General features: G+C 47.0%; 2 protein-coding genes across 3 annotated transcripts; both read right to left on the bottom strand.

Annotated features, from left to right (window-relative positions):
* Positions 1–884: 884 nt before the first annotated feature.
* SRM (spermidine synthase) lies at positions 885–7,377 on the bottom strand. The gene is made up of 8 exons (XM_021537843.4): positions 7,158–7,377; positions 6,900–7,020; positions 6,619–6,711; positions 4,779–4,932; positions 3,995–4,078; positions 3,542–3,687; positions 2,643–2,765; positions 885–2,078 (listed from the first exon to the last, which is right to left on the bottom strand). Exons 1-8 carry the CDS (start codon positions 7,301–7,303, stop codon positions 2,061–2,063), a joined length of 885 nt encoding a protein of 294 aa, XP_021393518.1. The 5' UTR covers positions 7,304–7,377; the 3' UTR covers positions 885–2,060.
* A 2,823-nt stretch (positions 7,378–10,200) lies between these two features.
* Positions 10,201–24,413, bottom strand: EXOSC10 (exosome component 10). Of its 2 annotated transcripts, none has more exons than XR_014949805.1 (25): positions 24,266–24,413; positions 23,309–23,445; positions 22,726–22,849; positions 22,143–22,247; positions 21,623–21,788; positions 20,780–20,891; positions 20,435–20,510; positions 20,187–20,297; positions 19,609–19,752; positions 19,098–19,288; positions 18,241–18,397; positions 17,500–17,648; positions 17,170–17,220; positions 16,333–16,444; positions 15,652–15,702; positions 15,062–15,140; positions 14,777–14,898; positions 14,370–14,465; positions 13,689–13,763; positions 13,166–13,250; positions 12,969–13,064; positions 12,241–12,421; positions 11,709–11,770; positions 10,951–11,024; positions 10,201–10,391 (listed from the first exon to the last, which is right to left on the bottom strand). XR_014949805.1 is itself a non-coding variant. In XM_021537842.4 (25 exons), the coding sequence occupies exons 1-25, from the start codon at positions 24,392–24,394 to the stop codon at positions 10,361–10,363; spliced, it is 2,694 nt and encodes an 897-aa protein (XP_021393517.2). In that variant the 5' UTR covers positions 24,395–24,413; the 3' UTR covers positions 10,201–10,360. The 2 variants fall into 2 exon arrangements, 1 of the variants encoding a protein (XP_021393517.2); XM_021537842.4 differs by having other exon boundaries at positions 12,969–13,042.
* Between the last annotated feature and the right edge of the window lie 1,839 nt (positions 24,414–26,252).

Raw genomic sequence — 26,252 nt, 5'->3', positions numbered from 1 at the left:
AAAAACACAGGACTTGAGCAATGAAAATGCTTCTTTAACCCAAACTATTTGTGTGAGAAAGAAGACAGTCACCCAGACAATTAAGATAAAAATAGGTGTTATCTTCTCAACACAAGAATACAGAGATCTAGACTCAGCTCTGCAGCTCAGCAATGCTTTGCAAACCCTTGTGACCACAAAGAAACTGTACCAATACTGGTGGTAGAAGGAGACACTGGGAAAGAAGTGCTAAGTCCCATAAGAAACAGGAGAAAGCAGGAGAGTACTGACCCCACAAATCCTTTGCTGTGGGCACACAGTGGCTGGACCACCTACACGGTTTGTAGGGTCACTATTATGGCAAAGCTCAACCCCAACTTCGCTAAAGTCTGCTTCTTCAGTTCTCTCTTAGCAAGCCTCTCAGAGGGAGCTTTTTTGTCTTTTCCTGATGCCACCTAGTGCCTTTCCCCTGCATGCTCAGCTGGAGCTCAGTGGTTCAGCCCTCAGAGCCAGCACCCTTTCTGCAGAGGGAAAGAGGCGCAGCTCAGTGGGGCCAGGACTGACAGGAATTACCTGAGAGCAGCAGGGAGATGGGCAGCTGGAAAACCACTTGGAAAACTCTAACAGAGGCAGCATTTGGACTGCAGAATAGCTTGGATAGCAGGTACTGACTCTGCAGCACAGAGGATGACAGAAGGTGGAGGAGCTACTGGGCAGCTACACCACAATACAAAATATGCAACAGGATCTTCAGTGCTTAACTTTGATGATAACTTATCATCCCTAAAGATAAGTGAGAGAGGAAGCCAGACCAAGTAGAGAGTGCACCTGGAAGCACAGCAAACCTTCAGGATCTCTGTTTTCTCTCCCCCACTCCCCACAAAGAACACTGCCCCACACTGATGTCACCTTAACCCGAGCCAAGTGTTTAATTGAGTGCAAGGGAGTGACAGTGGCACAGTGGCTGTGCTGGGAGGGTGATTCCCACGCTGCAGGGCTACAGAATCTTCAGAACAGAAGTAAAGAGGTGAAGGCAGATCCATCTTACAGTGTGCAATGGAAAAAACCTTATGCATCTGGGGGCAGCATTGGAAATAATGATGCCTCCTAAGGACTTGCAAACACCCAGACCTGAGGCATCTCAGCATGACTGAGATGAGAGATTTGTCAGCACAACTGACTCCCCAACATCAGTACTGAACATCAGGCAATGGAGCTAAGGTTTGCTTTTTAAATATATATATATAGTGCCAGTCACCATATTGATAAACATTCTTTGGAACCTCTCTGAGGGCAGAGATAAGAACAGCAGTCAGCCTGTTGGCACCTCAGCACTTCTGTTTCTAACCAATTTAAAAAATTAGCAACCTTAACAAAAAAAAAAAAAAAAAAACAAAAAAAAAACAACAAAAAAAAAAAAAAAAAAAAAAGCCACAAGACTGCTGCCAGCATGCCTGGCTGGTGTTTAATACTGCTACTCCATCAGGGTTGGAGGGAGACCTGTTGTGAATGGCAACAGTTTGCACTGTGACTTCTCCAGCTGTGCAGGAGTCACAGGAGGGCAGTGGGATGCAAAAGCTCAGACCTGTTACCAGTCAAAATGTGTCAGCAGCAGGGAGCCCCCACGAGGAGAGAGTGAGCCAACTGTGCACAAAGCTCTCTCTCTTTCTCTCTCTCTCTGTGCTTAAGGCTGAGTCAGGGACCCTTTGGACTCTTCCCAGACCACCAGACAGAAATATGTGTCAGTTTTAAATACATCACGCCAGATGGGGGGTGTGGGGTGTGGTTGGGGTGGGAGAATTTAGAATGGGTGCAGGGAGGAGAGAAAGGAAAAAGACATCTTACGTTTCCAGTACTGGAAAGAACAGTTTTGACTTCACACAATAAGTCACTGGACCTTTTCAATAGTCTTATCTGGCTTATGCCCCATCATCCTTAACACATCAGAGGGAATGTTGGCTGGCCAAGGGTTAAACAATCCCACACAGTGGAGAGCAAATCTGCAGCCTGCTGAGAAGATCCCAGCCACATCACTGATGATCTCAGAGTCCAGCTGGAAGGAAGGAAGCAGCGTCTCGGTCTCACACATCGCTCAGGGCCTGCAGAGAGCCAAAGACAAACTCAGGTCAGGATGGGCCTGCCACAGCTCCACCAGTCTGCAGTGGAAATATGAATCACCACCTCTGCAATACAGTTATGGTATTTGCTTTCATCCCTACCACACTCTAAGGAATTTTTTTCTGGAAACTGAAGCTACAGCCCAGTGGGCATATGAGGGAATAATGTGGAATACAGACTATCCTTTGAGAAACAAGATTAAACTATGCTGGAGCATCCCTTCTTTACCCTCTTGCTTGTGCTAGAAATCACAAGCACATTTTAGCTAAAACTTTTGGAGCTTTCTGGAAAGGCTCTTGCACCTGGCTTTGGTAGGTGAAGTAGGAGTGATCTGTCATCAAGGCCCAACACATCAGCCCAAAGAACAGCTCCTAAAATGAACTCTTGTCTTCCCTGGCTGACTCACACTCTGCTCTGTCATACAAAATGCTGTCCTGCTCTGACTTGCCCACAGAAGTCCCTGGGACTGCAAGAAATCCTCAGTCCTGTCTACTCCCACTCCTACCTCATCCTTGAGGGAGGTGTTGTGGCACAATCTGCCTTACCTTCCGTGCAAACTCTGGCAGAATGAATGCTGCCCGATGAATATCAGAGTTGTAGTATTTCAGACTCCTCTCCTCTACTTGCTGCTGTGAGAGCTGCTGCACAGGCTCCCTGAAATTTGTGTTCTGCAAAAACAAAGTCGGTGGCTCTGAGTATTTGGATAAGGAGCCAGAGGCTGTGAGACAGGCACCCTGATGCATGGCAGAGAACTGAGATGACTCACAGGAAAACAAATGATTTTCTGTTCTAATATGAGGTCAAAGGTTCTGTGCAGCCCCAGTACCAAGGGCTGGGGTTGATGCTCTGGACTCCTGTGACCAGCACTTATGCTTTGCTCTTCAAAGGAGAGTCCATGTTTGTGTTAAGTTTGGCACAGTGCATGCTGCCAGCATCCCAGATTAGTCATGTGCAGCAGCAGCAATGCTGGCACCCCAAACCCATCTGACAGTCACATTGAAGCAGACTGGGAGAAGAGTAAACTTCAGTGGTAAACTTCAGAGTAAACTGAGTTACCAGCCTACATCCTGACACTGACTGTCCCTTGGAGGCCTCTGTGAGCAGATTACCAGTCACAGGCTGATTCTCAGAAGCTGCATCCTTTATAACAGTCAGCATCAAATAAGCCAAAACCTTAACATGCTCTGGAAATTGGTAGTGACTTCCTCCCTTCCAAGTTTGTTGCACTAGACAGAAAATGATGAACATTTCTAAAGCAACTGGTCAATTCTGCACTTCATTCAGCACTGAGCAGGCTGCATTGCAGCTCTGGAGCTGGCCCCAGCAAAAATCTTGAGGCCTCACAGCTGGGAGAGTTCAGTGCCACAGCTCCAGTTCTGCAAGGGACAGCCTCAGGCAGGCTTCTAGGGAATGGAAAAGGGCACTTGAGGTGCCTGCTACTCACTGGGTTCTTGCTGCAGAGCATGAAGCCAATCTGCCCGCTGGGATACGTGGGAATGGTGCAATAGGCGTATTCCACAACTGGGAACAGAGACTTGCAGAACTGACGCATCTCCTTAATGAGATCCAGGTGCAGCCACTGGCACTCACCTGCAGGGAGAAAGTCAAGGTGTAAGGTGAGAGCTGCCCTTCTCCTCTGCACAGAACTGTGCCAGCTGAAGAGTGGTTCCAAGTCTCAACCTGTACAGCTCACGTAGTTGCAAAGATGAGACAAGACCCTTATGCCAGTTTTGCTAAGCCCAGTCCAATAATTAATGAGCTGACATAGACAGATCAAAACCACTGCTTTACCTGGAGATGACTCCCTGCATCACATCTCCCCAAGAAGAGTCCCCTCTGTGCCTCACACTGGTTTGTAAAGGGCTCATCAGCCTCTGCCCAGGGACAGCGTCCTCACCTTGGCAGCAGAGAATCCCATCTTCTCGCAGGGCTGTCTTCATCAGCTGGTAATAAGATTCTTTGAACAAACTTTCTGCAGGACCTGGGAGAAAGGTGAATAAAGAAAAGTTTTGAGCCTAGGTGAACCCCAGCCTGCACCTAGCAAAGCAAAACAGTCAAAATTTTAGCTTAGCTAAATAGCAAGCCCAGGTCCCCTATTAAACAAAGCCTTAGCAGCTGCCTCTTGCTTCACCGAGCATTTTTTAAGCAGAATTCCGCTCCAAATTTCCTTTTAGAGATGCTTCTCTCTGTGTTAACTAGGGCAAGACTGAAGGTGATTCAGACTTGTTGATGGGTTCCTAAAATAAGGTACCACATCTACATTTGGTCCGTCTCTACCTCAGTTTCCCCCTTCAGAAATGCAGCAGCCTCACCACAGCTATCTTCAGGGTAGGGGCTGTACCAACAGTGTGTGAGCCACTGCTTTATCAGTTTGCAAAGCTGCCCTTGCCAGCATGGTGCTGTATCCCTCATGGGATTGCTGGACTCAGGGAACAACTCTGCCAGAAGGAATAGTTGCTGGAGCTGAATTTTGAGGAGAGAAATGTAACAGCTGGCTTGAAGGCTTGCTAATACAATTTTATGGTTTCCATCCTTCCCTTTCCTTACTAAAAGAACCAAGTCAGCAGCTTTTCACTTGAAATGGTCCTCAGCAGACTGGCATAACTTCCAAGAAGTAGGCAGAATAAAAAGTATGAGGAGGTATGTGGAAAGCAGTGCCCTTTTATGGCTAGAATTCTTACCCATAGGGTCAGACGAGTCTGTGATAATCACATCAAAGGCTTCTTGATTTTGTTTCATGAACTCAAAACCATCTCCCACATGCAGTGTCAGCTTAGCACTGGAATACCCCACTGCCATCCCTGGGAGGTATTTTTTAGATACCTGGATCACATCCTGCAATACAAGAGAGCACAAGTGGGTCAGAGGCTTACAAGAAGCTACATCTCAGACTCCTGTGCCGTTGTGAGTGAAGAACAGCACCGTGAGTCATTTCCTTCCCTACCTTCAGCTCGAGTCTGACTCGCCAGTGAAATCCACAAAAGCTGCCAGCATCTTCAGCCAGCAAGCTACTTTCAGCCTTCTCCTACAGCCTCAGGGTTCAGTGACATTGTTGGTCTTTCTATGCCAAACTCAACAAAAACCTGGAGCTTCAAAATCTCCCTGAGGAACTGAGCAAATATGATTACAGGTCAGATTGCTCTGTGCTCCTTTTTCCTAAAGAACATCACTTGCATAGGTGACCTCAGCTAAATCAACTTATTTTTCTTTCTAAGTAAAACCATGCTAGCAGGTTTCTGAATGCAAGATGAGAAATATCCCCATCTTTGCACTACAGCCATTATATCAAACCCCCTGTAAATAAAATTTTCTCTCTAAAATCATTAGAGAGCCACTGCCCTGGGCCCAGCAAGTACTGAACACTAGCAGCTTCTCACAGCTGGCGAAACAAAAAAAAATATGCTGGTATCAGGCAGTGCTTGTTAAAACCAGGGACATTTGCCTACTTAGCTGGCAGACAGAGCACACAGTCTCATATAGCATGTTTCCTGTTCTTAACAGAGCTTTACTCTGAGCAAAACTTCCTGAGAAAGTAAAGTATCAGGTTGAGTAAAGGAAAATAAAACTGGCTGAGAGGAAGACTGGGAAAAGAGAAAACTGCAGTGGTCTGACAGAGTTACCAGCCCACATCCTAACATTGATTCTCACTGAGAGGCCTCTGTAAGCAGACAGGTTACCAGGCACAGGCTGATTCTTAGCAGATCCCCACTTCCTAAGAGTCAGCATCAGTAAGGCAAAGCCTCAACACACTCTGATTGGTAGTGACTTCCTCCCTTCCAAGTTTGTTGTACTAGACAGAAAATTATGACCATTTCTAAAGCAACTAGCCCATCTATCACAGAAGCAAATCCCTGCTGCTTATTTCCTGATTTTGGTTGCAAGAGACTGCTCAACAAAGCAACCATCCTCTTCTCCCAGGAGCCAGGAGTAAGTACTCTGTTTGGCAGCGAAGGAGAGGGAAAAGCAGCATCTCCACAAAGCCAGGGCACTCCTCCAGATCCCGTGCTTGGCCCACGTCTGCCTGGAAGGGCCTGAATCGTGTGTGTGTGTGTGAAAGAAATCACATGGAAGAGGCAGCCAGCTGCCACGTAGATGACTTGTAAGGCAAAGAGAGGTGGCGCTGTCATTGTCACGCCAGCAGGACCAGCAGCGATCGCGCCCGGTGCTGACGAGGGGCAGCAGGTGAAAGCGCAGCGACCGCGGACGATGAGAAGCCGGGCGGGCTTGGCCGGGATGGTTTCGCCGGGATGGCTTTCCCGGGATAGCTTTGCCGGGATGGCTTTCCCGGGATGGCTTGGCCGGGATGGCTTTCCCGGGATGGCTTGGCCGGGATAGCTTGGCCGGGATGGCTTGGCCGGGATGGCTTTCCCGGGATGGCTTTCCCGGGATGGCTTGGCCGGGATGGCTTTCCCGGGATGGCTTTCCCGGGATGGCTTGGCCGGGATGGCTTTCCCGGGATGGCTTGGCCGGGCTGCCCGTCCGCCCCGAGAGGCTCTGCCCGCAGCCGCAAGCCCAACGCACCTCATCGATTTCGCACTGCACCACGGACTCCACGGTCGGATGTTTGACCACCTCCCGCAACACTCCCCCGTCGCCGCCGCCGATGATCAGCACCTGGCAGAGCAGAGGGCAGAACTGTCAGCGGGGCCGGCTCGGGGCAACTTTGGCTGTGCGGCCGGAGGAGCGCGGCGTGAGATCCCCGCGGGGCCACGCTGCCCGAGCTGCGGGGCCCCAGAGCCGGCCCGCGACAGGCCCCGCAGGGGAGTGCGGGACCGCCGAGCTGCGGGCCGGGCAGCGCTCACCTTGCGGGGGTCGGGGTGGCTGCAGAGGGGCAGGTTGGCGATCATTTCCTGGTACGAGAACTCGTCCCGCTCCGTGCACTGGATCACCCCGTCCAGGACCAGGACGTTGCCGTACGTGGTGCTGGGCAGAGCGGGGAAGCGGGGTTGGAGCCGGCCTGGGGCCGCGCTCCCCCGCCCCCTCTCCGCGCCGCCAGGCCCCACCGCATGGCGCTGAGCGGCCCCGCCATCCACCCACCGCCCCGGGCGGCCCTCCCGCACCTGCGGAAGACGAGGATCTCCTGGTAGCGGGAGCGCTGGTGGTGCAGGAGCTCCTCCACCTGCAGCGACATGGCCTGGCCGGGCCACAGCCGGCACGTCTCGCGGAACCAGCCCTCGCGGATCAGCGCCGCCGCGCCGCGCTCCATCCCGCGCAGCAGCGGAGCGGCCGCCCCGGGGCCACCTGCGCTCGGCCGCCGCCGCCGCCCGACCCCACCGGCGCGGGAGCCGCGCGCAGGGCCCCGCGCCGCCCCCGCCTGCGCGCGCCGCCATTGGCCGGGGCCCGTGACGGCCGAGCCACGTCGGGCGGGGCGGGGCCGCGCCCGCCGCCGCGGGAGCCGCGCCCGAGCCGCGCCGCCACCGCCGCGCCCCGAGCGCACCGAGCCCCCGGCACGGCTGCGCACCGAGCCCCCAGAACCGCGCCCCGCTCCCCCAGAACCGCGCCCCGAGCCCCCGGCACGGCTGCGCCCCGAGCCCCCGGCACGGCTGCGCACCGAGCCCCCGGCACGGCTGCGCCCCGCTCCCCCAGAACCGCGCACCGAGCGCCCCGAGCCCCCGGCACGGCTGCGCCCCGAGCCCCCGGCACGGCTGCGCCCCGCTCCCCCAGAACCGCGCACCGAGGCCCCGGCACGGCTGCGCCCCGCTCCCCCAGAACCGCGCCCCGCTCCCCCAGAACCTCGCACCGAGCCCCCAGAACCGCGCCCCGAGCCCCCGGCACGGCTGCGCCCCGAGCCCCCGGCACGGCTGCGCCCCGAGCCCCCGGCACGGCTGCGCCCCGCTCCCCCAGAACCGCGCACCGAGCGCCCAGAACCGCGCACCGAGCCCCCAGCACGGCTGCGCACCGAGCCCCCAGAACCGCGCCCCGAGCCCCCGGCACGGCTGCGCACCGAGCCCCCAGAACCGCGCACCGAGCGCCCCGAGCCCCCGGCACGGCTGCGCCCCGCTCCCCCAGAACCGCGCACCGAGCCCCCAGAACCGCGCACCGAGGCCCCGGCACGGCTGCGCCCCGCTCCCCCAGAACCGCGCACCGAGCCCCCGGCACGGCTCCGTCCCGCCCCGCCACAGCCTCCGCTCTGAGCGCCCGGCGCCGCCGGCGGAACCACGCGCGACCGATTTTCGGGAAAGCGAAGAGTCTGATTTTTAAGGGTTGGACGGAATGAGCGTGCATTGTGCTGGATTTCAAGAGGACAACGGGTGAGAGCAGCTCTCAAGAAGAAAGGCTGAGGCAGCTGGGACTGTCTAGCCTCGAGAAGAGATGGGTGAGGGCACTCATTAATGTGTAAATATCTAAAGGGAAAATACCGAGAAGAGGCTACTAAGGCAACTGGGACACAAGGCAACAGGCAGATCTTATGTATATGAAGTCCCAGCTGAACATTAGGAAGAACTTTCCTACGTGGGTGACCAAGGACAGGAATGGATTGCCCATTGAGGGTGTGGAGACTTTTTCACTGGACATATTCCACCAATGCTGTGCCACGTGCTCTAAGATGACCCTGATGGAGCAGGGATATTGGACCAGATGATTTGCTGTGGTTCCTACCAACTTCACCCAGCCTACGATTCTGTGGATATTGCAAAAGCAGGTTCAGTTCTAGCCCTGGTGGGCCCAGGTGAGGGCTTGGTGGTCTTACAGAATGCGGTGTGTTCTGTGAGAAGCAGACGTTGGGAGAATTGCACCAAGGTTCTAGGGAGAGTAGTTGTCCAGCTAGGTTACACAAAGACCTCCAACAACTGCTGCACAAGAGTAAAACAACCTCGCAGTAGGGGACTCCGCTGCTACAACTTCACAGGCACAACCAAGTGAATAAAGCATGTATGTAGTTGCTAGTCACTTCCATTAAAGACATTTTTAAAACCTTTTGCAATTCATAAAGGGAAAACAGAAAAAGCCTAAAATTAGGATCATCCTTGAAATGTCACTTTCCTAGGAATTAAAGTACAGGATTTAAACCACAGAGATTTTACTATCCCCTGGGCCAATGGGGCTTTTGCTAACACTTATTTGTTCTTCAAGTTAAAGAAATAACAAGAACTGGTAAAGTTGACAAGGAAGGAATTGGCAGCCCCTACAAATGCACTTGGAGACAATTGCTATTTAACTGCCTCTTTACAAAAACATTCTCCAATATTCAGCCATGCAAGCAGATTTTATAAGAGACTATCCTACCATTACAATGCTTAGTCAGCACTGTTCACACTAAGACACCTAAGGAGGGAAACCCCTCCTCTGTTCCTTCCATTCCCTATTTCCCAGAAACAGGGGAAAAGATTGAAAACAAACTAAATCTCAAGCCTCCTCCTAGTCTTTGTAAAATAAAGCCCTATTAAAATGTCATGTTCCCTACCTCCCCACAGCAATATTACCAGCTGTCAGAGGTCTTCATTAGACTAAACTCTGTCACTGACCCATCCAATACTAATGATATTGTTTCTGATACTGTTTCTACAAAGACTTAAAGATAACTCAGTGTGGGTATTTGAAACTTGGACAAGTTAGTTCAGCTGTAGAGATTCAGCTGTAGCACAGAACCCTCTACCTTTTCCCCCCCACAACACTGCCAATTCCTTCTGCCTAATGCTCTTTTCTCTTACTTTCACTCTGGAACTTTATGGTGAAGTCATTGGTCTCCTATACCTTTTTTTTTCTTCCTTAAAATACAATCTTTCCACTAAAATACACCAACACTGTGAGGTAAACATGCTCTCTTTCTGTATTACCTTGTATTGTAAGAGATGAGCTGTGCAGTTCAATTTGTAAGCAAGGTCTGTCGTGAAAGACACTCTGGCCTCATTTCCTTCTCTGAACTGCTGGTGTTTGAGTCACATCTGCTGCAGCTCTGTTACTTCCGTGCTATCTGCAGAGATGCCAAGAGATTCCTCCTGTACTCCAATGACATGCTGGTTCTGCACTGCAGGCAGCTCCAAGAAGTGACAAGTTTAGCCTAATTATGTTTGAGGACACAGGATAAGCTTTCAAAATTATAAACAAAGCAATAAATTAGAAAAAAAAAAAGCAATGTGAATATAACAAAAGTGACGTCAATTAAGATGTTTTTCCTTTTGGAAAAAAAAAGGATTTTAATGGTTTTAAAAATTTTCCTGTACAAAAACTGATCAATGACTAGCATTTGCTTTCCCATGGTGGCAACACTTTTAACTACTGTTTCATTCAGCAGCAACTCCCACGGGTCCTGTATCAAAGATTATCTCTTTGGCCAGTGGTGTGTCGAAGACCTGCAAAACAGTTTAACAAACACTTTAATTCTTGCCGTAAATTCACTGAAGATTGAAAACTGACCATGTTACAATGATTCTATCAAGGCATTCCTGAGGCAGAGAACACCCTTCTCCCTCTAATGCTGCCCTCAGGTAGTGCTGCTGTTTTATGACTAAGTAACACACAATAATCAAACCCTGTAAGTTAAATACTTAGTATCTATTCAGAACAAGAATCTTCACACTTGGCAGTACTCTTGCACTCCCTAAGCTGGGCAGATGCTCTTCTCCTCTTCCACCTATCTCTGATCAAAGAAAGCAACTCCCACACCCTTTAACACAAACTTTTACCTCAACATTTCAAACCTCGCACCCAGACTTGTCTTTGATTGCATTAATCCTAAATTGTTAGGGTTTTCTTCTTTTTAAACTGATGTCAGGGTGTGATGCAAGCTCTTCCATTAAACATATGCTAAAGCTCCCACAGCAGTAGAGGACAATAGCTAAGGTCTGCCCATGGTTTTGGGGCAGGGGTGTGCAAACACTCCAGCTGGATGACAGCAGGTTAAAACCACACCTTTCAGCTTTCCCCGCCAGGTAGGACATGCTCCGGTTTCCAGACTGTTGAAGTTTGTTAGCTCCAGCAAATTTCTGCACAAAGAAACAAACAAACAAATAAAACACCACCACAGTGAGGTTCCTCCCAAGTATATTCTATGACATGTATGTGCTGCCAGATCTTTCCAATTTCACAGGAATCTGCTCATTGACTTCCCTGTGCCGGTCACAAACTTCCCTAAGTGTGCATAAAAAGGCAGCACAAAATGTTGTGTCTGTTCCATAGCAAGCCATGGATTGATTGTTTATGGGTTTTTTCTTCTTTTCAATCTTAATTAGCAATAAGTTAAGTAAAAAATCTCTGAGCTGAGACTGTTCCTAATAACAGTACTTGGAGGGGTACATTAGCAACGCACAAAGCTGACATGTCCTGGAACCACTGGAATATCTGTGATTTTTGAGAATTTACTTTGTAACTGGAATTTGTGGTGGTTTGCTGTGGTCCAAATGTCATGCTTGTGATATATAGAGGCATAGGTGTGAGCAATGTATGAATAGGTGGGAAACACTAAAACAGTCTGAGGGACTCCAAGAAGGCTCCTCCTGAATGGGAAGAAATAATAATACAGAGCATGAACTTGGGATTGGAAGCTGCATCTCAGCAGCTGTTAGGGAACATTCTGCAGATGCACAAAATATCATGTGCCCTCCCAGAGAGGCCCTGGCTGGGTACATACAGTCTCCCACATTTCTGTTCTTTTCATGACAGGTCCATACCTTGCCTGTGTAAGCTTGCTTGGCAGGATCAAATTGTTGTGACTGTTTTGATTTGCTGCCTCCTAACAGAGAGAGGAGAGAAGCTCTTACTAAAATTTGCTATAAAGAGCAATGCATTCCACAGTGCTCCTCTGATGATATGGAGGTTTCTCTACAGTCTCCCACACAGTAAAATCCAGAACCATCTTTTAAGGGCAGGAGATGTTTTTGAATAGCTGCTTTTTTACAAAGGAGTCAAATCTCCTTTGCCTCTTATTTTCTGGCTCCAAATAAACAAATAAGAGAAAAGAAACAAAATCTGAATCCACAACCCACTTGGCCAATTGTTTCAGGATTTTGTTTCCAAATCAGAAAAGGAATACTAAAGCGTACATTCCTCAAGTTAATTTTTTTCAATTATTTCCCCACTGTAAGGTACGCACGTTGTAACAGTCTGTACTGCATTGGCACCCACACTCACACAGCCTTCTCCAGGCTCAGCTGGGAACATTTTCCACAGAGTGCAGCACTCCAGCAAGGGATCAGATCTTACCTGCAAACACTTTGAAGCTGGACTTGCTGTAATCAAAGGGAGTAAACTGCCTTAGTGCTTCCAGCTCCTCTGGTTGCTGGGGCTTTTTCTGCCGTTTCTTTTCTTGCGTTGGCAACTCTGCTCCTGTTTCTGCTCCCACTTCACTTGTGCCTCTCTCCCTCTTCCTATTAGCTTGCTCCTGCTATGAAAACAACCCACAGAAGAGAAAAAAGGGTAAGTTCAAGAAAGGAGAATGAAACATTTCATTGGGCAAATTAACTGCCCCATGGAGCCAGTCTCATGACTGCTCTTGCCTTTGGCAATAATAGCATGAGGAGAAATCTCTGTGCCCTTCCTGAGGCCTAAACTGCTATTTTTATTTTTGCCTCACAGTAGAGACTTCTATAAAAAGCTGAATTGTTATTTCACAGGATATGGGAACTGAGATCTGCTGTGGCCCCACTGGCATATTTGGGGGAACCTATGCAGAACAACTGAGGAACCTTAAAGAAAGTGAGGAGTAGAGGTGCATCAGTGGAAAACATCTCCTGCTGGACACAAGGAAGGACATGATGATGTGAACAGCACAATTAGCAGGAGCCTATTCTTACAGCTGGACCAGCACCACAGAAAGTACTTTCAAAACACTGTCCTTCAGGTATTTCAGTTACAGGGCTAGAGCTTCATTCTGAATGATGTTAGAACAGTCAAGATGAGAAGTGGCTGGAAGGAGGAATTCTGTGACATACCATGGCTTGCTGACGAACAGATACAACATTTTCTGCTGCCTTTTTATGCAACTTTTGCGTCTGGACATGGGCAGCTATGGAGACAAACAAGCATTACTGTAAAAAGCAGGAGTAAGTTAGCCAGGGGCTTAAAAAAAGCAAGCAAAACAGCTTGTATTAAGTCTCAAACACACCAAGGAAGGGAAGAATGGCTGTACCTGACTGCTGGGCTGCTTTCTTATTGGTTTCATTCTTGGACTTCTGTACTGGTGCCTGACTTATCAACTTCCATCGATTGCTGATCTGCAATGAAAAAATATTACCTGGAAACACCTTCTTTAAAGTTTTATGGCAAGAAGTTGTTTATAAACTTGCTAACACATGCTGGTGTTCAGTAAGAGTACAAAAGATCAAATTCAACTGTAAAAGAGATTAAGATCTGCTGCATTATGTGAAGTAAAACCAAATGCTTTAGAAATTCAAAGCTACAAACAAGCCCCAAAAACAAATGCACATACTTCCAGTAGAGTTTTCAGCTTTGACAAACAGGGACTATACAGCAGAATGTCTCCAATCCCTGGTTCTTCAAAGGATACAAATGTCACAGAAACATGTTATGTTTCTCAAGAAGTATCCAAGGAGAAAAAAAAAAATCTATATTGCTGAGGCTCCCAATGGAAAAGAAACTACTTATTTCTTTCTTTTGTACTACTTGGCAGGAAATTTTAGCACCAGTCTTACTTCATAAATTTTTGATGACGGGTCAAACTTTGCAGATTGTGAGACATAGGCAGAATTCTGCTCTGGAGGTAGATACTGTAGAGAGGAAAAAGATTTTGCTTTAAACAGCATGTGACATTTAGCTCATTGCTAAAATGCTACTTGTAAATCAGTGAGTTCATTTGAAGAAATATTCTACAGATAGAACGCCTTGTGGAATAGTCACCACAGCTATTGCCAATAGAAATACTACAGAAAAAAAACAACTAAAAACCCCTCCCCACAAAACCAAAACACCCCCAACAGACCAACTGTCAACTGCACACCAGAAAAAGTTTTGGTATTATTTTCTGGTAATTTACCACTCCAAATGTATAACAGCATTCTATTGTTCTTCTGATTCATTACAAGAGTAGAATCAGCTTACTAATCCTAACCATAAAAGACAGATGAAAAACCTAAAACTAGCTTAAAAAAACATGTTGAATGGTCTGTTTACTATGTAGAAAGACTTGTATCCATGAGGTATTTAAATGTGTTTTGAAAACAAGTCCACAGAAGTGTCCTTGCAAGGACAATCCCTTGATTTCAGTCAGAGAGCAGCAGCTGACGCTCTATCAAGCCTTTCTGATATGCCTGGAAAATTAGCTCAGGGCACCCTCTGCATTGGGTAATTTGAATCCCACTACTGAAAGCTTTTACCATTTTAAATGGATTTTCAAAGGACTCCATTATTAGCTGAGCTTTCCGCTGTGCGGTGGTCAAAGTCTTCTTATTTCCTTCGTTTTCATCACATTCCTTAAAAGAAAAGGCAAAAAGGAAGAAATATTAACATGAATATTCTTTTGGTTTGGCTACTGCCATTTCATGCCATGCCGATTCTCACTCTGAAATCCTACTGACAAGCAGTGACCCTTGAGAGACATGGAAGTAACCTTGCTGGCCTCCTAACCCAGTTGTCTTGGTTAGGCCTTATGCCTGTGAAAAGTCAGTACCATTGCCATACATTCCCACCTGATTTCTTTCAACACTTCCACACAGTTTTATCAGATTATTAAGTCTGTTTTCTAGTATTTCAAAATTGACACTGTCACAAACATACTGCTTACACTGAATATGCTGACAGTGGTAGTAGCAACAAGACATGTTGACTCTGGCTGACTATCTTGAATATCCATTGTCCTCTCACTGTCTGAAAAGAGACAAACATCTTCCAAAACTAGTGCAGGGTCTGCATGAAAAGGAGACAAAATTTTTATTAGAGTCTTGTGTATTTTACTGTTCTTTTGTGTCATGCGGTTTCTCTGAAAGCTTTTTCAGGACTGCTTATTTTCCCCATGTCAAAGCTCCATCACTGCATTATTAGCACAGCTTTTAGGTTAACTCTAAATTACCCAAGGCAGAGTTATTCTGAAAATGATCCATAGGAATCCGTGAACTGTCATGTGGTCCAAAGAGGGGATTCTCCAGCTTCTGCAGAGAGATTCAAATTATAAACGACATTGATATACTACAAATCTATTATTTTCACATACTGCAGAGACACTTTAATGAAAATTCAAAAAAAAAGGGATGAAATTCAGAGATGGAATATTCTCAGTGTAGCTCATGGCCAGAGCACATTGCATCTGGCACCAAAAGGCTACCTGTGCAAACACCCACAAGCTAATAAGATGCTGTACTTCATTTTAGAAACTTATCTGAAACCTCTCTTCTCAGTTAATATATTCCAACATATATGAAACTGTCCAGCAGCCAGAGTGTTTGCTGATGAAACCTTAAGTGCTGCTTTATGGTAGTTTATAAAATACCAGTTAACAACTGGTAATATTATGAGCCTGGCACAGCTACGTACCATTAAACTAAAGCAGAGAAGCTTTTAAAATGGATGAGAGAAGAAATCTACTAGCAGGTAGAATTTTGATACATTTGTTTCCAAGTTTAAAACTTAAGACACTAGGTAAAAATACAATGCAAACAATACCTCAGGGTTGGGCAGAGGTGCTCTCTTTCTGACTGCCAAAGTAGTCTCCGACTAGAATGGGACAGAAAGATAAGTAACTTAAAAAGCCCCGTTTCTTCTAGGCTGGCCACCTTATCAATGTTTTCATCACATTTATAACAAGCTAGCAGGTTAATAAAATTACTTTCTTCTTCTCCTGCAGTGTTTGCACTTGGCTATTCATTCAAACACCTCACACAGAGAGGGCACATTCTTACGTTTTTCATGTTTTTTTCACTACACTACTAAAGCTCTATTAATATCAACACGCTGCTGATATATTTTAACTAATTAACTTCTTACACCTAGGCTGTTTTTTTTGCCTCACCATAGCTGTAAAACATTTATGAGTCCATTTACATGGCCAGCAAGTTCCACAACGTGCAGTTCTTCCTGACACAGGCAAATGGGATGTACAGTGTAAGACAAACTGCATTCTGTTCAAGGAGTGTCTGTTCATTTACTGCTCCAGTTTTCCAGGAAACTACACTGTGTGTAAGCTACTATGCAGCAGACAGGCAAGAAGTTACAACACATCTTTCTGCTCTACTAAAAAATTCAGTGTTCAAAAAGCAAACTTCAGTATACACATCATCACAGCTCCAGGGCCTGGTTTAGGGAATGCCAGTGATTCATCTCCTGTGTAGTACAAACTACTCTTACCTTGACAAGAGGCATCTCTCGGGCCTGCTGAATGAGCAGATGCAATTCATTAATCTGCTGGCGAACAAGTGGTGGGACAGGGTTACAGCAAGCAATGATACCCTGGGATTCTCTGGAGAGAGAGGAGAAAAATTCAGTATGCTGTATTTATGGCTGGTATGCTGGGAATTTGCATTCAAAGGATGTGCAATGCAAAGGATATAGCCACTATCCTGATTCTGACAGAACAAGATGACAGATTAATCTGTGATTAAATTCTGCACCAGGTATGTGCAGATGAGGAGAAGCCATCAAGCCGGCTCTCCTCTCACTTCTGTGGTCTGTCTTCATCACCATTTCATTCAGTATTCACCTATGAAAGCTGAGCCAGGCAGTGGACCTGCCTTTAAAGATGTATTATTTTTATTCTCAAGTATGGTTGTTAGGTGATGAGTGCCAAATGTTTGAGGAATATAGTGTATAAATTGGGTGTTTTAAGGGATCTGTCCCTTGCCCTCCCCATTCCTTTAGGAATTGCAATAAAAATCCAAATAATTTTGGGGGCACTCACCCCTCTCTTGCCCTGTAAAAGTGAAGGAATATCAGAGGTAATGTGTGACACAGAGCAATGAAAAGGAGTGTGATTTTTTAGTGCAGTACAATCCAAGTGAGGTATCCCAGATATCTGGAACCTTCTGAAGGAGTACTGCTATTTATTTCTCTTCCAAACTGAACAACTATAGAGAAAAGCAGTAATGACAGCTGGAAGGGAGAGACCAACTGCAGAAGTAATTACACACTTAGAAGTGACTTGCTGGATATTAATATCAAGACTCCTTCAGTGTGAACAAAACTTACTTGGGCAGCTCCTCTGCAATCTTCAACAGCATATGATTTGGTAGCACATACCTACAACACAAAGAGGTGGTATGAATGCAACAGAATGCTAAAACAATTAAAAACACCTTCAAAGTACACAACTCTGCCCCCATTACAAGGTTTGAGATGATGAAATAATTTAAAAAGAAAAGAAACATAACAGAACTTCTGTGTAACAAGCAGCCTGATGCACTGCAGTTATTTCTAAAGGTAACAAAATAGTTCCATGTCAGGGGTGGAAGGGGCTGAGAGAGATCCAAGACATTTTCTAAAGCATTAAGCCAGTGTCCAGAACAAAAGACTTCCTACCCAGTACTCTCATCCTCTTGTCGTGCTATCTTATCTCTCCATGCAAACAGCAGCCTAAATGCTGCCAGCTGTTGGGTATCAAGGTGTTTTTTCTGCCTCCTGTAGAGATCAAGGTAGGATTCATCTGTAAAGAGGGGCTTGATGTATTTCTGGACAGGAAAAAAAGAAGCACTTGTGAGCTTTCTGTTTTGCCTCTCAGACAGAATATCACATGGACATCAGGGGACTAAATTCATTCTGGTACAATGTATCTTTGAACTTTTTATCCTAAACTATTGGTAGGAGCCTATTCCTGAAAAACACACATCCATTGTTAGGGGAAATCCACCCTCATAAAATCCAGGAGCAGCTTTACTATCTTCAAGCTTTACTACATCACACAAAGCCTACTTTCATAGACAGTGTTTTCCACAGGCACAATATAGCTGCCTATGAATACAACTCCAGTGAGGCTTTGGACTTCTAGGAACATGCAGCAGAACCAGAAATGTAACACCTCTCTTAGAAAAGACACACCTGAATGCATTGTGAGGCCAAGGAATACTAGCATTCAAAAAAGAGCAGGAAGGCATCTGAATCCAAGGACCATAGCTAGTGAAAGTGACTCCATGTGACTGAGTCAGAGTATATACAGATGTTTTCAGACACACACACACACACACAAAAGACATAGAACAGGCAAAGGACCTTTTCTCCTAATCCCATACTCTGATCCAGTGATCAAACCAGGTGAAGCTTTACCTTCAGGCAGATGTCTCTGCTGCGCTGCCACACAACCTGCAGCTGTGTGGGCTGCTCCTTCCCTCTCTCCCACAGCAACTCCCTCACTTTATCATAGATGTAGAGCAAGTAGTGCGTGTCATCACGGGCATACCGGATCATTTCTTCTGGCAAAGGGCTATAAAAAGAGCCACAATTACACCAACACATTTCAGCTGTCCTGCCAAATTGCTACTTTCCTCTTATAAGGCATATTAGGGCAAAATGCATATAAGACATGCCAAGAACTAACGTGGAAAATCTGTTTTCTTACTGAAGGATTGGTTAGGGAACAGCAGTAAAATGCTGTGCACTCTCCAATTCACATTCTTTTTCATGTGCCAGAGAGCAGGACTGCTGTATAGCTAAGTCACGTGGCAGAACTGCTTGCTATGGTATTTGTCATAGCTCTCTTCTCTCTGCAGAGCCTACAAAAGTAGACTTGAGATCTCTGTGGTGTGCAGGTGCACCTGCATAGTCAAGATCACCACTCCAACACCATCTGCTCTGCCTTGCATGGGTGATTAAATGCTCTTGTGGGGGCACTAGAGGAGCAAATACCATCTCTGTAACACTGCAGTGATTAAGAACTGTTCCTAAGAAGCAGGCTTCCAGATTTTCATTACTTAATCTTTGCAGATCTTTCCAGAAAGAACTCATCTTCTAAAAAAACCATGGAAAATGTAACTCAAAAGCTTTGGGCACAGCCAGGTAAATGCTGTGCTCATTCACTTTGAGACTAACCCATAACTACAAGTCCTGCAAGTAGAAGCTCTAGCAATGCAAACAAGGAGAAGTGCTACTTTGCAGTTCCAGCCCATTTAAGGGTCAGTTTTTACCGTATTCTCCAGTCAGCCAGCTGGTACTTCTTGTCAGCATCTACACCGCAATACAGCTTTAGCAAGTGATCCAAAGAATGTCTGCCAAGATTGAGGAGACGAGCAGCTTGGTGAGTATCAAACACATTCACCAAGTATAGGCCAAAGTCTCTTTGCAGCCATTCCACGTCTGAATCAGCACCGTGAAGGACCTTGAAAAGCATAAAAATTTGGGAATGATATGAAGAACATTTCTACTCCAGGCTGGTAGTGTTGTGCTTTCATACTCATGTGTCTAGGACCAGATTTCTTTTCTCTGTTTTTTACTGTTAAGTATAGAACTATTAAATAAGTGCATCTGGCAAGCAATTCACTACTAACATCAAGGAAACAGGCTCCTGAACAAATTATGATGAAAGCAGAATTAAGTGATCAAGACCGAGCACACGGTGTGATTTTAACTATAAGAAAGCTTAAACTAAAACAACAGTAATAATAACTTTTAAAATATCTGGTGAATTTCACAGCTGACCTTCACAATTGCAGGGTCTGTGAAGGTCTCATTGAGGATGTTCATGTCACTGCGCAGTTCCAATGTATCAATAATGAAGTCTTCAGTTCGGGTGGAAATCTGCATCAGACATGTCAAGCCAAGGAAGCTCCTGTAGGAGTGGTGCTGAAAACAGGGAAGAGAGATGTAAGCTAGCATTCATTACAGAAACAATACTACAAAACAAACAGCATTCCGAATGAGGGAAGAAAGAGCAACAAGGACCCCTTTGAGAAAAAAAGACACCAGATGAGCAATCTTTCTCTTTGCAGTGACTAACATGACATTAAAAAAATTACGGTTAATTGAAAGAAGAACAAATTCACTAAGAAGTGTGCAGCCAGCCCTGCCATTGGAAAATATCTAATACTGACACAGTTTATTTCAACCTTATAGATAATATCAGACAGATCAGGGGTCAAGAACTGTGTTTTCATATTGGGGTGTACAAAAGCCAGGAGAAAACCACCCCCAACCCCCCACCCCCAGAAGAATAGAATGGTCTCCTAGCTCCTAAAAGTTCATGTGTAACTTCTAAATATAAAAGGCAATTGGATTACCTCTAAGTCCAAGGCAAATTCTTTACAAGTCATAAGCTTTTCATTTAGTTCAACCAACTCATCCAGTGTGGTGATGAAATGACAGGGTGTTTCCTCAATGGGCCTGTACATCTGGCAGAGCAAATGAATTAGGCATGGTATGTTCACTGTCAACTCCTAATTCCAACCTCCACCCTCAAACCTGTAATTTGTCAAGTATGGCTTTAAATGTATTGCATCTGTAGTTTAAAATTAAAGTGGGCACCCACCTGGAGTTCAGGTTTCTTGAGAACTCCATCTGGTGGTGAAAAATGCTCCAGCTCATACTGGTAAGGGTGAGCAAACCTGTGGAAATTAGGAAGAGACAAGCACAGACTAAATTCCAGTCCTCTTTATGAGGGCAGAGCACAGAATCTTTGAGAGCTGTGGTAGTTTCCCAGTTCTATCTCTTTTTAAGCAGAGGTTTAATGTAACTGCAGAGGTCTAAAGCAAATCACATACAACGCAGTGTGGACACAAACACATGCAGAGCTGTTATACATGATGAGCACAATCCAACCACACAGGTTCACCCAGGGGACTCCAAGCATCTTGCTGTCAGGTTAGTTTCTTACATGTCTTGCTCAGTTTTCTGCGTCCTCTGCTGATGTATGAAGTCTGCCAAAGCAGCTGGCACATCCAAGTCCTCAGGGCGCTCCTTTCTCTGCCGTCCACTTTTTGTGAGGGCTGAACAACCAATATGGAATAACTGGACTAGGTCCCCCACATAACGTGCTCTCAGCCTACTGCTATCTCCTCCTCCACCCACCACAAGAGTTTAGGAAGTATCAAAAATCTTAATAATTTAGTGCTGCTGCTTTTGCTGTCACTTTGTACCTGAAATAACTCAGTTACCTGGCTGTTTCTAGGCAAGACACAAGGTTTTGGCTCAAAAGCTTGAGTGGAAATTGAAAAATCTTCAGAAAAACTTTTAATCATTCATTCTTACTGAAAGTACAACTGCATCAGTGCAGAATACAGATGAACTGGCAGCAGCAGAATGTATTACTGAGACAGGATATTACCAGCAGCTTTGATAAAGCACCAAAATCAAAGATAGGTCTCCGTACACATCTACTGCAGCTCACTCATCTGAAAGAATATCTGTAAAGCCAATTGGAAGTCAAGACTTCTCATGCAAAAGTGACTCTCATGTATGTTCAAGGTGGTAAAAGGCAGCAGCACATTATCTATTTGGAACTGATTACTTGATGTCTACCAGCAAGAAGATGCTGTTTGCTGACCTACCCTGACATCCCACATATGGAAACAATAACGTCATCAAGATCACTGCAGCCAAAAGTTCAACATCTCCTGCTAATTGTTTTTATACTCCGTGATTTCTCCTCTAGACTGTGAGAACAGGTTTGTGTCAAATACCTGCAACAAGTTATCCCCCCAAAAAATAAACCCCTTACCTTCAGGCAAAGGCTTCAAAGCATTTGGTTTGATAAAAAGTTTAGGTACAAAGGGAGTGTTGGAATTGTCAATCTTTTCACGAAACTTAAGCTGCGGTCGAGAAATATTCTTGGCATGAAGCAGTCGGAATGTTTCAGACTGAGTTCTCTTGTGGAATTCTCCTGCCTATTTAAAAAAAACAGAGGTAAAACTAACATGACTTACTAGACATTCTTTTCCTCAGTCTGATCCAGAGGAAGAGTTATACCCCACAATTAAAACTGAGTAACTATTTTTCATTAAGGAAAAGAAGTTGTGACTCAAGATCCTGAATTCATAAGCACAGGAAAGGCTGTTGAGTATGTGAAACTGAAATGGCAATTGAAAGCATGAAGATTTCAGAACCAAGTTTGAATGAGTAGGAAAAAGAGAAAAAGAGAGAGGTACTTAGAATGCATGAAAAAACACTGGAGAACTGGAAGTGCAATGGCTGGGAGAACAGCTGAGCTAAGACAGCCAAACTGAGCATGGGAGCCTCACCTTACGGTTCCAGCTGGAAACAATCATCTGTGGGGGCTGTAACCCAGCTGGCAGGACTGGCTGCTGGTTTCTATTCACTCCTGATGCTTCATCCAATAAAATACTCTAAAATCCAGAAAACCAATGTGAAACACCTGTTAAATCACCACACCCAGACACTCTAATCAAGCTGAGTAAAGAAAGTCATGTAGGTAGGTACCTCCATAGCCATCTCCCCCAAATTTTGTGCAACACAAAGACAGACAAACATGAGACCACGTTGAAGATGAGGGGTGGGAAGAGTTTCTTCAGAGCTCTCTAAAATGTATAGACATGTTCTCAGGCTGTGAGTATTTTATGTCAAACTGTATTTAGTTTCCTCACACATCCCATATTACCTTCCCCACCTTTGGCCCACCTACCTTTGCTGCGATCTCTGGCCTAGCATTTGGAAGAGTTTTTAAAATAAAAAGGGAATACATCAAATTGAGGAAATAGTGAGTAATTGTGGAAGCTCTGCCACTAGAGTTCTTATGACAAAAAAAAGAAAACTTGTGGCAACTGAATACTTTGTAAGAACCACATCCAGAAATAATTTGCTTACCACTCTTTCAAGAATGACATCATTGGAGTCAACCAGCATATCAAATTTATCTTCCAGCCCTGTCACTTTGCTGGAATCTTTCATGAGGCTCCGGCAGCCATGGTACTGCATCACCTGGCTCATGCTTGCAAGAGAACAGCACAGCTGTCAGCAATCTGAAAGCAGGCTATCTAAACAGTAAAACACCCAATTCTCTTAGACTTTCTACCCTTAAAAGTCTGAAAATAAATCAAATTATAGATATCATCACATGAGCAGTAAATAGAAAAAGCATCTATACAATATTAAAGTGTTAGAATTAGTTTCTCACAAACATGACTTTTAAAATGGGCAGCCTAATGTGTTCAGTATCAGGTGTGTTCAGTATCTTCTTTGCACAGCTCTTCATGGCAATCATTATGAAATACCCTCTTTAAGCTTGCCACTTCAGCTGCCAAGTGCTAGAGAAGCAGCTGAAATCAGACATATGAAATAAACCACCTCTTTACCTATGGCAAGCACGAAGTTGTCGAAGAAGGGGGCTACTTTTTGGTGTGGCTTGACAGCTACTAGCAACAGCCCAGAGGGGCAGAGGGGCCCTTACCAGCGGAGCAGGCGGTCGCTCTGCGTGTTGCAGTACGCGCGGAACCCAGGGAAGCTGCAGTAGAAATCGTACTCGTCACCGGGCTGGGGCAGCCCGCTAGATGCCTTTGTTGCAGCCACCACTGTGCCGAGAGCATACTGTGCAAGAACACCAGCATTTTATCATCAGCATTTTGTTTCTCTTTACTCGAGATACTCTTTGATAGAAATGTACTTTGCCTGGCTGGAACTGCATGGTTCTAATGTGTGGTACTGCGGGGCTTTTCACCAGGAGTAACTTCATGTCATTATTTACACAGCTTTAAATATCAAAAGTTTAAAAACTAGTGATCAGACACTGAATAGGCTTCCCAGGAATGGTCGAAGCCCCAAGGCTGCCAGAGCTCCAAGAGCATTAGGACAATGCTCTCAGGCACGAGGTGGGGTTGTAGGGGTGTCTGTGCAGGGCCAGGAGCTGGACTCGATGATCCTTGTGGGAACCTTCCAATGCAGAATATTCTACAGTTCTAAATCAGCAGGAACACAGATAATTACTTTATTACTCTAACAATATACCCCAAATCCCTGCAAATTTGGGATGTAGCAGCCATTTCCTCTCCGAAAGGTAAAACACACGGGGGCTGATGCTACGATTTGTAAGGCGAGAGGCAATTCTCATCGCAACAAGGCTTCACGAGGGTCCTGATTCCTTGGCATTTCCAGGAGTCCCCGGTGGCTGACAGGGCCCGACCCAGGCCGGTAACAGGTCCAGATACACCTCTCTGGGCCCCGCACCCGCCGGCCCGGCCCACACCCTCCTTCTCGCACTGGGAGACACCCGTGGGGTGTCCCAGCTCAGGCTGGGATCCCCACGCGGCCCCGTGGGACAGAACTACAGCTCCCGGCATGGCCCGAGCGCACACGGCACGCCGGGAACGGTAGTGCCTCACCCGCTCTCCCTGCCCCTCTCCGACCTCACCTTGACGAAGGCGTCGGGACTGTCGAACCCAGGCAAGGCCGGCATCGTGCTCCTTCCCTCGGTGTCCGCGGGCGTCCCGGGGCTGCCCGCCCGCCCCGCCGGGCTCCCCTCACGGCCGGCAGCCGCCATGTTGACGCGCGGCTGTCGCGAGAACTGCGGGCCGGAAGGGAGCGGAGACCCGCGGGCACCGCGGGCGCCCCCAGCGGCCGGACGGGGCAGGACGAGCCCTGTGTGGGCGGGAAGGTCTGAGGAGCGGCTCGGCGGCCGCGCGGCCGGGCTGCCGTGTGGCGCATTCGGCCTTTTCCCCCACAAACACCCACCGGCTGCCGTGAGGCGCCATTCGGCCTTTCCCCACAACAAACACCCACCGGCTGCCGTGAGGCGCATTCGGCCTTTCCCCACAACAAACACCCACCGGCTGCCGTGAGGCGCCATTCGGCCTTTCCCCACAACAAACACCGGCTGCCGTGAGGCTCATTCGGCCTTTCCCCACAACAAACACCGGCTGCCGTGAGGCGCATTCGGCCTTTCCCCACAACAAACACCGGCTGCCGTGAGGCGCATTCGGCCTTTCCCCCCACAAACACCCACCAGCTACTGTATGGCACATTCAGCCATTTCCCCCCACAAACACCCACTGGCTTCTGTGCAACACATTCGGCCTTTTCCCCCCACACCCACAGATTCAGGCTTTTTCCTCCACAAACACCCACCTGCTGCTCTGAGGCAGATTTCAGCCATTTCCCCCACAAATACCTACCGGCTGCTGTGAGGCACATTCAGCCATTTCTCCCACAAAAACACACCAATTTGCCCATTTCCCCCCACACACCCACCTGCTGCCATGAAACACATTCAGCCATTTCCCCCACAAACACCCACTGGCTGCTGTGAGGCACATTCAACCATTTCTCCCACAAACACACCGATTCGCCCATTTCCCCCCACAAACACCCACCGGCTGCCATGAGGCACATTCAGCCTTTTTCCCCCACAAACACCCACCTGCTGCCATAAGGCACATTCAGCCTTTTTCCCCCACAAACACCCACCGGCTGCCATGAGGCACATTCAGCCTTTTTCCCCCACAAACACCCACCGGTGGGTCCCAGGACCAGAAGGTCCTGAGTGGGAAGGGACCCAGAGGGATTGTCAGCTCTTGGCCCTGCAAAGGTCACCCCAACAATCCCACCTTGTACCTGAGAGCGTTGTCCAAATGCTCCTGGAGCTCTGGCAGCCTTGGGCAGTGACCATTCTTTGGGGAGCCTGTTCAATGCCCCAGCACCCTCCTGGGGAAGAACCTTTTCCTGATATCCAGCCTAAAACTCCCCTGACACACCTCCAGCTGTTCCCTGGGGTCCTGCCCCTGGTCACCACAGAGCAAAGATCAATGTGTGCCCATCCTCTTCCCCTCAAGAAGAAGTTGTAGACTACCATCAGTTTCCCCTCAGTCTCCTCCAGGCTGAACAGACCAAGTACTCTCAGCTCCTCTTCCCCTCCAGGCTCTTCACCATCTTCGTGTCCCTTCTTTGTACACTCTACAGGCTTAATAATCCTTCTTGTATTGTGGTGCCCAGTGCCCCTTGATAGCCACACCAACGCCCAGAAATGGGCAAGGACCAATACCCAAATTTGGCACTCCCACCTCCCCACTTCCCATTTTTGGAGGGCAGCATTTGCACAAGCAGCTGGGGAAGCCCAGGGAATCCTGTCCAATACTCCATGCTGTGCCTGGAGCTGTAGTCATGACCCTGAGCCCAAGGAAGCTGACGTTCCTATCACACAGATGATACCACAGCTCCTGGAAACCAAAAATTTAGGGGTTGCATGGTCACAGTTTGTTTATGCAACTGACAGACTTCATTCAGCTGCTATCAGAAGGGAAATAAAACCAATGACCTGAACTGACGCACAAAGACAAATCAATGGCAACAGGAACTTTAAAAAAATGGTAATCTGCTTCCCTGTCCCTGCCTAATTAAGACTT

The sequence above is a fragment of the Lonchura striata genome, chromosome 21, assembly GCF_050655825.1.
Source record: "Lonchura striata isolate lonStrDom1 chromosome 21, ASM5065582v1, whole genome shotgun sequence".
Classification (NCBI taxonomy): Eukaryota; Metazoa; Chordata; class Aves; order Passeriformes; family Estrildidae; genus Lonchura; species Lonchura striata.
This window is presented reverse-complemented; position numbering and strand designations above follow the sequence as displayed.

What these genes read in the sequence shown, in the direction of transcription:
- SRM (XM_021537843.4), bottom strand. Translation starts at nt 7,303, where the DNA reads ATGGAGCGCGGCGCGGCGGCGCTGATCCGCGAGGGCTGGTTCCGCGAG. An exon ending in TGCAGTGCGAAATCGATGAG is followed by an intron (nt 4,933 to 6,618) that starts GTGCGTTGGGCT and finishes CTTGTATTGCAG; the next exon opens with GATGTGATCCAGGTATCTAA. An exon ending in TGCTCTGCAGCAAGAACCCA is followed by an intron (nt 2,766 to 3,541) that starts GTGAGTAGCAGG and finishes TTGTTTTTGCAG; the next exon opens with AACACAAATTTCAGGGAGCC.
- EXOSC10 (XM_021537842.4), bottom strand. Translation starts at nt 24,394, where the DNA reads ATGGCGGCTGCCGGCCGTGAGGGGAGCCCGGCGGGGCGGGCGGGCAGC. An exon ending in TCAGAATAACTCTGCCTTGG is followed by an intron (nt 14,899 to 15,061) that starts GTAATTTAGAGT and finishes CTTTTCATGCAG; the next exon opens with ACCCTGCACTAGTTTTGGAA. An exon ending in CTGTTCGTCAGCAAGCCATG is followed by an intron (nt 12,422 to 12,968) that starts GTATGTCACAGA and finishes TTGTTTTCATAG; the next exon opens with CAGGAGCAAGCTAATAGGAA.